General features: G+C 41.4%; 1 protein-coding gene across 1 annotated transcript in view; it reads right to left on the reverse strand.

Annotated features, from left to right (window-relative positions):
- enpp2l (ectonucleotide pyrophosphatase/phosphodiesterase 2-like) overlaps window positions 1-12836 on the reverse strand; it is a 35385-nt gene that overhangs the window by 19132 nt on the left and 3417 nt on the right. The window contains exons 2-19 of the mRNA XM_076082395.1: window positions 10879-10984; window positions 10504-10653; window positions 9060-9185; window positions 8893-8953; window positions 8491-8588; window positions 7747-7826; window positions 7532-7651; window positions 7062-7117; window positions 5842-5907; window positions 4408-4480; window positions 3841-3949; window positions 2917-3042; window positions 2799-2830; window positions 2544-2671; window positions 2163-2241; window positions 1335-1422; window positions 1073-1245; window positions 628-688 (exon numbers count right to left, since the gene is read on the reverse strand). Coding sequence (XP_075938510.1) covers window positions 628-688; window positions 1073-1245; window positions 1335-1422; window positions 2163-2241; window positions 2544-2671; window positions 2799-2830; window positions 2917-3042; window positions 3841-3949; window positions 4408-4480; window positions 5842-5907; window positions 7062-7117; window positions 7532-7651; window positions 7747-7826; window positions 8491-8588; window positions 8893-8953; window positions 9060-9185; window positions 10504-10653; window positions 10879-10984 — 1732 coding nt within the window. The remainder of the gene's footprint in view (window positions 1-627; window positions 689-1072; window positions 1246-1334; window positions 1423-2162; window positions 2242-2543; window positions 2672-2798; window positions 2831-2916; window positions 3043-3840; window positions 3950-4407; window positions 4481-5841; window positions 5908-7061; window positions 7118-7531; window positions 7652-7746; window positions 7827-8490; window positions 8589-8892; window positions 8954-9059; window positions 9186-10503; window positions 10654-10878; window positions 10985-12836) is intronic.

Below are 12836 nucleotides of genomic sequence, written 5' to 3' on the forward strand. Positions count from 1 at the left end.
TGCATTCATCTTAAATCTCAGATCTTTCTTCTTAGTTTTGCGGTGAAAACTTAATGACTCAGTTATTTTATTTCTGTCCCTATAAATTGTTTCCTCATATTATCTTCAAAGTGAGTCATATATGTATAACAACTATACACAAAACATAGTATAATGTACATTAAAAGTACTTTTATATACTTGTATGTTCTTTTTTGTGTCCCCAGTGTAAAGTAATCATTTTCTACAAGAACTGAAAGTAATTTATCGTCCAAGTTAAACTTTCTCTCTGTTTCATATTTATATTACTGTGTGTCCCTGAAGTTATTTCCCCCCTTTGTCAGTTAGTAGTTTCTCGCCCTCCAAAAAAAAAAAGGCTGCAATTCCATTGAGACCATTTTCAGGAAGTGAAAGTATTTTCACAAGAAAGAAGGTCCAAAAAATAGACGTTTTTGTGTAGACGGTTAAAGAGCTAAATCTGGACCACTCACGTAGCTAAGGCTAAGTTAGCTCAACATTTCCCACCTTGTCAGACCATTATAAACCAGTGCTCACACAGCTGATCAGTGGTCTCTTGTGGCTCTTACAGCACTAGTGGATGACTGTTATTCATCCTTGAAGAGAGACTGATGTGTGACAGAAACTTACTGTAACTGTAGATTCCACCTGAAGCAGGACTGAAGGCTTCAATGTTCTCCTCCACTTTGTTCTGTAACAAACAAAAAGCACAGAAGTCAGCTTGTTTTGAGGGTTTCTGCCCTCTGGAGCAACGCGGCTTTGTCGTGTAACAAGGCTTTTAAATAGAGTTCTGCATCTCACTGGTTACCTCCACAAGAAGTGTTTGCAGGAAATAATCTTTGTGCCAAACAAACGTTCATGATACTTACACCACTTATATGATTTTTTAAAAGTGTGAATACAATCAGCAGAAGTAAAAAGCTAACGTGAGTCTATAAAGGAACTCCACCAAATGCATTGAAAGAAAATTGACTTCAAGACGAGGGAACAGGAAGTGTTAGGACTCATTTATGGGTGTTAGGACTCATTCCTGCAGAGTCAGAAACATCTTCTAATGACGTCAGCGTCCTCTGACCTCATCATCACAGCTGCAGCCCAGGTCGTGGGTCACGACGGCGTCAGAGTCGGACGCCGGTGACGGTGATGTCACTTCCTCTGGCATGCTGGGCTGGTACGGAGGATCTTTCAGCATGTCGTTCAAGCTGCCGTACGTCCCGTTGTTTGGAGCCGGCTTCAGCCCCAACAAGTCTGAGAGGGAGAGAGAGATGACAGAGCCTCTAGGTGAGTCACTGGGCAGACAATGAACCCGTCAAAAAGGCAAATAATAACATGCTCACCACACATGACGTTGTATAATTCTATATTTTCAAACTCCGGCACTCTTTTCTGGAACTTGAAGCTCGGTCCATGACCCATGAAAATGGTCTGTGTGAAGAAAACCAGACATTAAACCCACAGAAATATATAATCAGTGGAAAACCTGCATTACAGTTAAAACAGTTTCATGCCTTTAGTTCTTAGTATTTGGGGAGTTCAATCACAGCAACATCAGAGGGTATCAGGCATCAGGTGTAACCTCAGAGGAGTAGCACAGCAACGTATTTTACAAAACGTTACTCCTCTGTTTCTGCTCGTTACATGCATTCAGTCTTTTCAAAATAAACTTCCGTCTTCACAGGAAACAACTTAGTTAAGCCAACAAAACTACTTAGTTAGGTTTCAGAAAAGATTGTCGTTCATAACTACGGAAGCGCCGTTACTGAAGTACGCAAGTTACGTGACAAATAAATCAAAGCTGACGAATGCTGAACGGCCTGATTACAGCAAAGTATCCTCAGACAACGGTTTGTGCGATATCTTCAGAAAGTTTTTCTCATCATGTCCTGTAACAAGAGCGATCAATTAAATTTATTCGTATGACCCCGTATCACAAAGAGTTAAAGTCTGTACGTCGTACGACATCTTCTGTCCTGAGACCCTCGCATCTAAAAACAAAAAGCAGCAAAATGTCTTAAAAATGTTGTGGTGTCGGTTAAAATAAGTCACAAAAGTAAAATTATAATTTCTATAATATATAATATATAATTATATTACATAACAGTCTGTACTACAGCAGAGAAGAAGAAGAGGTGTAAAGTTAAAGAGACTTTAACACTACACAGTACCCTCATGCTGGTGATCTTGTTGTCAAAGCCGTGGTCACCAAAGAAACCGCACCGGGTCCTCAGTTTTTCCGGCATTTTCCTAAAACAAAAAACAAGAATATTGTGTTCTTTAAGTAATGGAACGCTTCTGCAGCCTGTAAATAAAAAATATCAAAACTAAAACGGAAAAATACAGTTTGACATAATGACTCGCAAATGTTAAATTCTGTCAGTGGATGAAAGTCTGCCGTGTATGTTCATGTCGTCAAAAGCCTCTCAGGTCTTCTCGGGATGCAGGTTCATGACACTTCAGCATTGGCTTCACTTATCAGAAGTGGAGGTTGCAGCCTGATTGGTATTAAATCATCACCTTTAGAACTGAATCAGTGCGTAAAAGGTTACCTGGCGATGTGCCACTTCCTCTCCAACAGGAGGTGGACGTCCTCGATCCTGCGGTTGTTGGCGTAGTGAAGCCTCTTGGGTAAATGCTGCTTTAGGTACGGCTTGAAGTGCTGAGTCGGCATTTTACACTGAAACAACAAATACAGAGGTGACCTGACCTCTCTCTCTCTCTCTCTCTCTCTAAACAGAAATTACAGGAACAAGTTTAAGTTGGCGTCTTTGTTGTGATTGTGGGTGTCTTGTTATCGGACTTACCGTGAGGTTTGCAACCACAACTTTTGGGTCATCTGTAAAATAAAATATGTCAAAATGAAGCCTGTTTTTCTTTTTTCTTTTTACAATCTGATTCAGTCTCGTGTCAGTGTCATCTCACATGTGGTGGATTTGGGGTCGCGGGGTCGTATCCGGCCCAGCGAGCCGGGGATCAGCGTGATCTCGTCTATGTTGAGTGGGTAGCTGCTGAGAAACTCTGTCCGATCACAGTGGGCCTCCTCCATACCTGAGACATGATTTCTGTAGTTATTGTCAAAAGGTTCAGTTCACCTAAAAGTATCACACGTTACATCTTCCATTTCTGTTCATGCTGATAGTTTAGTTTTTATGTACCATGAGTTTGACATATTTGCCTCTGAAACTTGTGCGGCCACGGAAAATATAGTCTGTATATAAGAAGTGGACGTATTCATCGTGACGTCACTCGTTGGTTTGTGGACTAGAGTTTTGAAGCCTCAAATTCGTCGATTTGGCCGTCGCCATCTTGGCTTTTTGCAACCAGTGAACAGAAGTGACCATATTTGGACTGAAGAATAGTGATGTAGAGACGCCGTATACGTCTCTGGTAGAGACCTGTCAATCACCGTGTAGCCCCGCCCTAAAGCATCCCCTGCTTTATGGTCTGTTTGTCTCTAAATGGACCATAATGTACTAAATGAACATCATGCTGTATTGAAGAAGACTTGAAACTAGAGATTGAGACCATAAACTCATGTTTACAATGTTTACTGAGGTAATAAATCAAGAGAGAAGTAGAGTCATTTTCTCATAGACTTCTATACAACCAGAGGAGTCGCCCCCTGGTGGTCACTAGAGAGAATGCAGCTTTAACACATGAAGCATTGGCTTCACTCGGCAGTTTCACTGTTTTTTTGTCCCAGTTACTATGGAAAATCTAAAGGCCTCACTTTCAACAGTTGTCGACTATTTATTTTGAAGGGTTAGGGTTCTTTTGTTTAAACTAACTGTCCAGGTTTAACTCAAGGAAAGACGTGTAAGAGCAGTGACTATATGCCGGTCATACCATGGTCTCCTACGATGATGATGTTGACACAGCGATGCAGGTTCATCTGCTTCAGACCGTTCATCAGGTGACCAATGATGTTATCGATCTCCCTCAGAGGGTTATCCAACTGTAGACAGGATAAATAAAGACATTATGAAGATATATACTTCCTAATTTAATGATGCAATGAAGCACAGCTGCTGCCTCACACTTTCAGTCACTTGTCCACCCTCAGGTGCCTCGATCACCTCCAATGGTGGACTCAAGCTGTCTGAGGGGCAGGGGCAAAAAAAAAAAACGGCACTAGTGCGCATAAAGTTGCATGTAGGGCAGCCTATAAAGCACTGCATCGTGTCTTCTCAATTTTAAGGTCAACTAAGAGGGCACTATATCATGTTTTATCCACTGGAAGGGCCCCTAGAGGGCACTTAACCATGTTTTCTCCACTGATGGGGCACCCTAGAAAGCACGTCATAATATTTGATCTACCATAAGGACATCCTTATGGGCACTTTTGCTGCATTCTTTTCAATCATGGGCGCACCAAGGGGGTCAGTTGCCCCCTCTGAGTCCACTAGTGCTCACCTCACTGCTGAGCGGTCCCAGTCGATGTCCGAAGGTATCGGGCTGCTCCGAGTGGACGCCGAAAACATATGGTCTAAAGACACAACACATCATCCAGGTATGAGAGTATTGTGAGGTCACCGTGATGAGTAAACAAGATACAACTCTTTGCTGAGCATCTCACTGTGACTCACGCTGAACTCAGGAACCCAGATCAGCTAGTGACCGCTTCACTGACTTCATCTTCAAGTCTTTAAGAGACACTGAACAACTCACTGACACGACTGACTAAATATAAAACCCTCACCACTTCTAACATGTGTGACATACAATACAAGCCATTTAAAAATATATATACATGAGCATTAAGTCATCAGAAATGACAGAGATAAATTCTAAAGAATAAATATGTTCAGTATTGCTGCATAAGACTACAACTTGTTCATCATGAACTGGCTCAAACTAAATAAGCACAGTCACTTAGTTCAACTTAAAGACAGTTTTGAAATGAAGTGAACAAAAATAACTATAACCAAATGGTATATTAGACAAAATCTAAATACTGTACCTTCCTCACGCCAGACATTCTGTTCAATAACTAATACAAGTATGACTAATATAACATTTGTAGCTTCCCCTAGTAGTCGATTTGAGTGAAACTTTCAGGGTATTTTTCAGGTACTCTTGTGGACATATTCTGCAAATGATGTGATGATTGATGAGCAGTTGTTGACTTTGGTCTAGTTATGTGCTGAGTCATTTCTAAAGTTAATTCTTACAAACTAAAAGATGTCAACAAGCTTTTAATAACTTTTGATTTGTCCAATTTTGTAGCAATCAGACCTAGATGTAAAAAAAAAATGTTTTTCAAAACATTCAAAATGGTGGATAATCTAGAGGGTGGATTTATAGTCCATGATGTTTTTTTTCTAAAGCCCATTGTGCTGGACATGTGTGTCTAATTTCAAGTCAATCGGACTTGTGAGGGGTGTGGCCATTCCAAAATCTAATTTTGGGGGCTTTAATCACAGCGCCACCATGTGGCTGATTGGAGTCATGTTTCTTGGGAAGCACTTGCACATCATTTACAGTTATTGGGCCAAGTTTCCTGTTTCTAGCTCTACAACAAATAATTACAAACTGACACAAACTCAATATAGAGCTCTGTGCCTTTGGGCTGTAACTAATTAACCCTAAATACATAGTAACGGCTGCATTCCATTTAGGTTGTGTATATTGTGTTATCTTGACTTATTGGGACACTTCATTGGAACTGAGCCAACATTTATGTTATTAGTTCCACCTGAGCTGTTTCCTGCTGCTGCAAGTCAACGTTTGGTCCAAGAGAAAGACCCAGGTTTACAAGACCACAGGATAATAAAAAAACAACTTTTAACAAGTGCATTCATGTCTAAAACAATCTTGAGTGAAGTCCCAAAGAACAGAACAATATACCTCTCATCATCGGGCAGATGCAGCCAGTGAAGGATGGTCAGAATCCTCCTCTCTAGAGGAATCACCCTGGAAACAAAAGGAGTAAGAAGTAGGAGGTCAAGAAACAAGACGCAGTTACAGATTCTTCACAGTTCCGTGTGTATTTGGATACTTGACTTACTGGTGACAATAAGGGACGAAGGGGACCTGATCTTTCTTTTCTACCACTTTGTCTCTCTCATTTTATTCTTGATTTGAATGATTTTTGCTCAGCGCCTCAACAAGCTGGCGTTTGAGTGGTCAATGGCCTCTGTTGTGACTGAGTGTGTGGGGCTATTGTCCCGAGTCTTGTGAGTATTTGGAGCCATTGTCAGTCAGTCCGTCTCAGGACGTTTCCCTCGTGATGAGTATGTCATCGACATGCTAATGTTTTCTGAAACAGCTCCGTCTCTGCTGTCACTGGGGTGAAGTGAAGAGAAAAGCGTCTTTAAATGTTTAATAAGGATCTTTTGAGCACATGTTGCCATTATGCTGTTTGAGCTCCATAATGTGTACGACTCATTTACTTTTTCCTAACACCAATGGCATGATTGAAAAATGTATTTAAATTGCTTTTGTTATTTACCCATTATTACATTTTTTACAACATTAATATTATTTTTGAAGTCTCAGCTTCAGTCTACTTTGGTTATTTTTTACTACAGTATTCAGATTAAAAAATCGGAATCGTGAATCTGAAAACTCCAACATGTGTATTCAGGTTGATCCTCGTCAGTGTAAACATGGCCGCAGGCTTTGGCTGGTGTGTTCAAGAACATCTCTGTGCTTGTCTGTTTTAATGACCCACAAAGTGAAGTAAAGCAATTATGTATTTATGTAATTACATTTCTCATTTTTGTTTTGCTCAAACTTATATCTGTAATCATCTACATTAAAAAAGATCAGTGTGTATAAAGGCTTGAATTCTCCAACATATCACGCGTTTAGCTTATTATCATAAGCAAATGAGCTACAGTTCAAGATCCACCAGGACTGAAGACTTCCCTGAATACACACTGTGCAGTACTGTATACTATATATCATGTTCAGCTTTAATGATACACATTGACTAAAACACTGACTACTTAAACAGACAGTAACCCATACTCCTTTCCTCCTAAAGTACCCATAGCCTCTTTGAGGTTTTCGTAAGTTACCAGTGCAGCGCTGCGTTCAAAATATTCCAGTACTAACTTAAGTACCAAGGCCAGAAGAAAGAGGCTGCTTTCACTCCGTGTTCCTCTGCTGTGATCCAGATCTGTCAAACAGAAGTGGAATGTGTTAGCACTCTGCTGAAGGTCAAGAGTCACACCTCTGCTCCTGAGATCATATCGCTGTGTCCATGTCATGCTAGCTAATTATATACAGTATCTGCTGTATACTTAGTGTTGTAGTGTACTTTCTTGTCCACTTAGGATGCAATTTGTCTTTGTTATCAGGAACATTTAGTGGTGAAGTTATACAAGTAATAGTGTTCTTCTTTACAAAGGATGGATATTTCTCTATGAACCTCCAGTATATGAAACTTGTGATCACTGTGTCTTACAAAAGTCTCAGTTGGGTAGAAACTATAATCATCCCAGTGAGTGACATGCAGGAAGTGATCGCTAACTCAGTGCAAGTTTGGTGTGATTCCCGTCCAATCACAAGCTGGTATCCAGCGTTAACTCACGGGCTGTCCGCCCCACCAGCGGTGGTTCAGCTTCTCTCTGGTGCGCAGGCTGAAGGTGGCGTTGAACACGGGGTCGTGCATGGTGTTCCCCACGATCCCATGGGACTCTGGGTACAGGCCCTGCAAAGAGGGACGTCACTGCAGTTAATATGTTAAATATTCAGGATGAAGGACCTCAACAGACGTATAGAGAGACATTACCCAGGGTCACTTACTGTGACTAGAGTGTATAGATTTGGGAAAGTCTTTGATGGGTAGACTGGTCGCATGTAGGGGGCTGACGTTCCACACTTTCCTAAGAGGAAAGAAATGGAAGCTTTTCAGTATTGAACTTCATAAAAACATACCTTAAGCACTAAATCAAAGAGAATAGAGAAAGAGAGCGAACTACTGGGTCTCAGCTCGTCTTGTAAATATCTACAAGCGTCATTGTGCTTTTATCAGGATGAGGAGACAAGAGGATGGATCAGATCTGGGACGAGGGGGAGATAAAACATGAGTTGGGCGAGCGTTTGTTCCCAGCTCTTTTATCTGGTCAGTTAGTCGTTAGCATGTGATGTCCCTCATGTTTGAAAGTCTCTTCACTTATGTGTTGTTGTTCCTTTTGTCTCTTGTCCCTGACGGGGGGGACAGATGGGTGACGCAGGAGGTAAAATAGATGAGAGAAGACTTGTTGGCTCCAGCGAGCGAGCGACTGTATTTTCCGTTCGTCACTTATGATCGGTTGCCCACGCAGCTCCGCTCCAGAGGTGAACCGCGTCGTTTTGCCGGACCCGCCTTGTCATTGCGAGAAGTTGAATTGATCGTAAAGGGAAATAATTTTTTCTTAGGCTTTGCACCGAGACAATAATAATAAAAACATAAAATTATAAAAGCCAGATTGAAAAGATATATGTTTAAAAATACTTCTACAGCTGCTTTTAGGAAAGAAAGCACGAGAATAAATAAAGGAGACGTACTCAGTTTGTGTATGTTGGGGATGACGGAGTTGCCCTTCTTCAGGTAGGAGGCTCTGAAGCCGTCGACAGACAGCATGATGAGTGGAGGACGGATGAAGCTGAGAAGAACAAAGAAGGAAAGATCAAATCCACAAAATCCACAGGTGCTGATTGTGTAATATGTTAGAAAACAATGGAAGTGCTCCTAATTTGCAGACTGAATCAGTTCTCAAAATATAAAATAGCAAAAGGTATTTTTATATGATTTGATTTTATTGGGGACTCATTTATTGTGACTGCTTTATTTACATTGTCCAGTTCAAAGTAACTTTGTCACGTTTTCGAAGGCCTTCTCTTGAATAAAATAAACCTAAATAAGTAGATTACGGCATGTTTTGAGTTTGAGGTCAGTTCCAGACTCACCCTGCAGGACATTCAGCGCTCTTGATCTCCTCACAGTCTCCATGCACCCATGAAGTCTCACCTGACGTGGGAAACAACAGCACAGGAGTAATGACCGTCTGTCTTTCATGCACATTCACCCTCAGTTATTTATACGTTGTTATTCTGGGACCGATCACGATGAGTACCTTTGCAGAGCGACTTGTAGTTGGAGCAGCAGTCTCCTCTCTCCAGGCAGTCCTCCGAGCAGCGGCAGGCGTGCTCGTCATCCCTCTCCTCCCCACAGCGATCCTGCGTGCACTCGAAACCTCCCGCTGAGACACGGGAGGGAGGAAAGTTCACTATCACGTCATTACTGTAATCTCCCTGCTTCAACAACAACATGCAATACATCAAGAAGGAATACTGTGATATAAGTCTCAGGCACCCAAAGTCGGTTTGATCCTAAGCAAAGCAATAAAAGCACAAGGAGCTCATGATTGTAGATTTATTTTCTTCTTCTAGTTTTGGAAAATGCCCCCACTGTTGTTTGCTTAATGTTTTCAAGATGAAACCGCGGTTTCATTGTCTTCACTCGGCCAAGCTCTAAATTAGCATCAGATGAAGACTGACGTGGTGGTTAACTCCAGGACAGTTGCCTTTTGTTCATGTTATATCCGCCACAGCAGAAAGCACTTATGTTGTGTTCGTCGAGCTTTCTGAGTACTGGAGCTACCGTAGTACCGCTGTGTAGTATTCCAAACAGATTCAGTAGAAAACATAGGAAATATAAGGAGTAGCAGCAGCAATGTACGTGCAAATAAACCGTGTCTCCTACAACATGTTGTTCTGGCTCAGAGGGAGAGCTGGTCATCGATCTGTGGTACGATCCTCGGCCCGTCCAGTCCGTGGGGAAGTGCATCAGTGTATGAATGGGTGAATGATGACATGTAGCGTAAAGCGCTTCTAGTGGTTGGGAAAATAGAAAGTCCATTTTCCATTTACTATACAACTAAACATGTTGTCTCCCAGATTACGGACTTTGTAAATTGAAACAAAACAAAACAAAAATGCAACAAAACTACCACTTAGTTATGTTTTGTGAAAACATCGTGGCTTGTCTTAAAATGTGTTTGTTTTATTATTTCAGTAAATTAATATGAGTCAACTCTGACTTTTGGTTGAGAGTCTTGTGTTGACCAACACATCCACCCTGACCACCTCCTTACATGGACTTCTATGGACTATAAGTAGGAACGAGAAAATAGTTTCCTTCAAAATAAAATGAAGATGCATTTTCGTTTATTTTTTAATTCTAGTTAACTTTTAAAGATTTGAATCTCATGTAGGAACCGATGGTTCTGGGTCTGAGGAGGTTAGAAACTACTGAGATACGGACGGACACATTGTTGGTTTTAGTCTTTTCGTGGACTTTGTTGATGAAAATATAGAATAACAGCAGGCTTCTCCTCAAAGATACAAGAAAGTACAACAAAAACTTGTTTCTTGGCCAAAGGCCGTGACTCCCACCAAAGCTGTTTTTGTGGCGTCCAGCTAAACAATCAAGCAGTACAGGAAATGAAGCCTACTTTTCGCTGAGTAATATGTCAAAGAAGGTAAAACCAGGAGAAGTGATTGAGACATCAGACTGACCTGTTTTCAGGCAGTGCTCTTCGAAGTCGGAGCAACAGCTGTAGTAGGTTTTACACAGATTGTCACATCTGCATCCTGGAGGTTTGGCCTCCTCCAGCTCAAAGCACCTCCCCTTGCAGGAGCCCGCTGAGCTGACCCACTCTGAGACGACTGGAGGGAGGACAGGCGGCACAGTTAGACACAACTGCTGCAAACATACTGTACTCATCTGTTTCTTAAAGGGGACATATCATTACGAACTCAATGTTTCAGTGCTTCGGCACATTTAGAGGGCTTACCAACCAGCCAGCAACCTCCGGTTCTGAAAAGTGAAGCCGATGCTTCATGTCTTAAACCTGCATTCTCTCTAATGTGACCTGAATCAAAGGTTCTCACCTTTAGTGTGAGGTGGTGGGTTGTCTCCTCCCTCTCCAGGTCTACTGGCTTGAAAAACATAAGCTCTGCTGACATCAGATCCCCACAGACAGAACACAACCACTACCTGCAGAAAGAACACAGACCACACCTTAGAAAAACCTACATTCAATTATTTTTGATTGACTCCAATAAGCAAAAATTTAATTTAGGTCAAAGGTCTGGCTCAACAGCAGCTCTTTGGAGAGCACAACCATAGACCTACTGGGCACAGTGCCCAGGTTAGGGGGCCCCTGGGCCGGTGCTTCTGTTTGAAGTTACTGATGACATTTCTTCAAACATGTCATGACTAAAAAGAGACAAAAAAAGTAAATAAAGAAATACAAAAAAACTACAAATAGACTCAAAACGACCAAAAAGAGTCCGGATGCAAATTGACCAAGAAGAGACACAAAAATATTGCAAAGAGATGCAAAACGACTGCAAAGAACCGCAAAACAACCAAGAAGACACACAAAACCACTACAAAGAGATGCATAACCGCTATAAAGAAATGCAAAATGACCTTAAAGAGAAACGAAACAACTACAAAGAGACAAGACACACAAAACAACAACAAAGAGACACAAAACAACAACAAAGAGACACAAAACAACTACAAAGAGACGCACAACAAACAAGAAGACACGCAAAACAACTACAAAGATAATCAAAATGACTACAAAAGGACCAAAAATATGACTCTTTGAATCCGTGGCTCTTGTTCTCACGTAGGAGGGTTAGGGGCCTTTTATATGTCCGTGTCCAGGAGCCCATTATCTCATAATCTGTCCATGAGTCCAGCCTCAGTGTCTTGCTCAAGGACACTTTCATTTACCAAAATAGAGTCTGAAGAGACGGTTGACTTGCTACCTTGATGTTCTATAGAAGTGTCTCCTCTGAGACACATTCATGTTCACATCTCACTAAAGGAGTCAGAGGTTGCCGTGTTGTGTGATTCCACTCCTTCTGTAAGAGGCCAGCACTGACCCACTGCAGATAAAGGTTCACACAGTGTGCTGCTCACAGCTGATTAAGACGTTCACAGCAGCATTGGTGGTTTTGAATCACGCTAAACTCCTCTACAGAGCCAAACCAGAGGCTCTTAACTGTGAAATAAACATGTATCGAAGTCTTTTTATCAGAGAAGAGAGTTCTTGGTATTAAAGACGTAATGAGCAGAAACACATACGATCTCCCCCTCTGTTGAATTCAATCCAGTCACACTGCAAAAACCGGTCAAAAATCTGTCTAAATACTCATCATAATATCTCATCCCACCTTTTATACATTTCCAAACATTTTCAAGCATAACAAGGCATCCGATGTCGAGGCAAAGTCCCGCCTCTTCTGGTGGGACCACCTTGGGACGTTATTTTCGGGGGAAACATGTTACAGTAGTCAACGACGAGGGAACATTTTAGATCTTGTTTGAATTGTGCTATGAATTACACATATGATGTTTGTCAATTTAAAAGATAATTTTGCAGTTTGCAGTAAAACTGTTGAAGTATAAAACTGCAAAAACACATAATTAGAAAGACTACAGACCCAAAAGTGTCGTAACGTCTCTTTCTCTAAAGCTACGATTCCTGTGTGTTTCGTACCAGAATGTTCTCACACCAACAATGTGGTCTCACTTACATACATACATATCAGTTACACACGTTAGCCAAGGTGGTGCCTTGGCTAACGTATGTTGTGCGAGACGATAGATGAAGCTCACTGAGCGGTTTCACATAAAACTAAATATAACGACAAACTGACACTTTCAAAAGTATCTTTCAGATTGACAAACATACGTGTAGTTCATGGCACAATGTAAACAGCATCGGAAAAAACATTTGTCTCTCGCCGTTGACTACCGAACATATTTTTGCAGAAATAAGGTCCCGTGGACACTGGAAGAGGCGGGACTTTACCTCTCTATAGGGTAGTCA

This window comes from Anarhichas minor, unplaced genomic scaffold (genome assembly GCF_050575085.1).
Source record: "Anarhichas minor isolate MPS153535 unplaced genomic scaffold, ASM5057508v1 ptg000094l, whole genome shotgun sequence".
Lineage (NCBI taxonomy): Eukaryota > Metazoa > Chordata > Actinopteri > Perciformes > Anarhichadidae > Anarhichas > Anarhichas minor.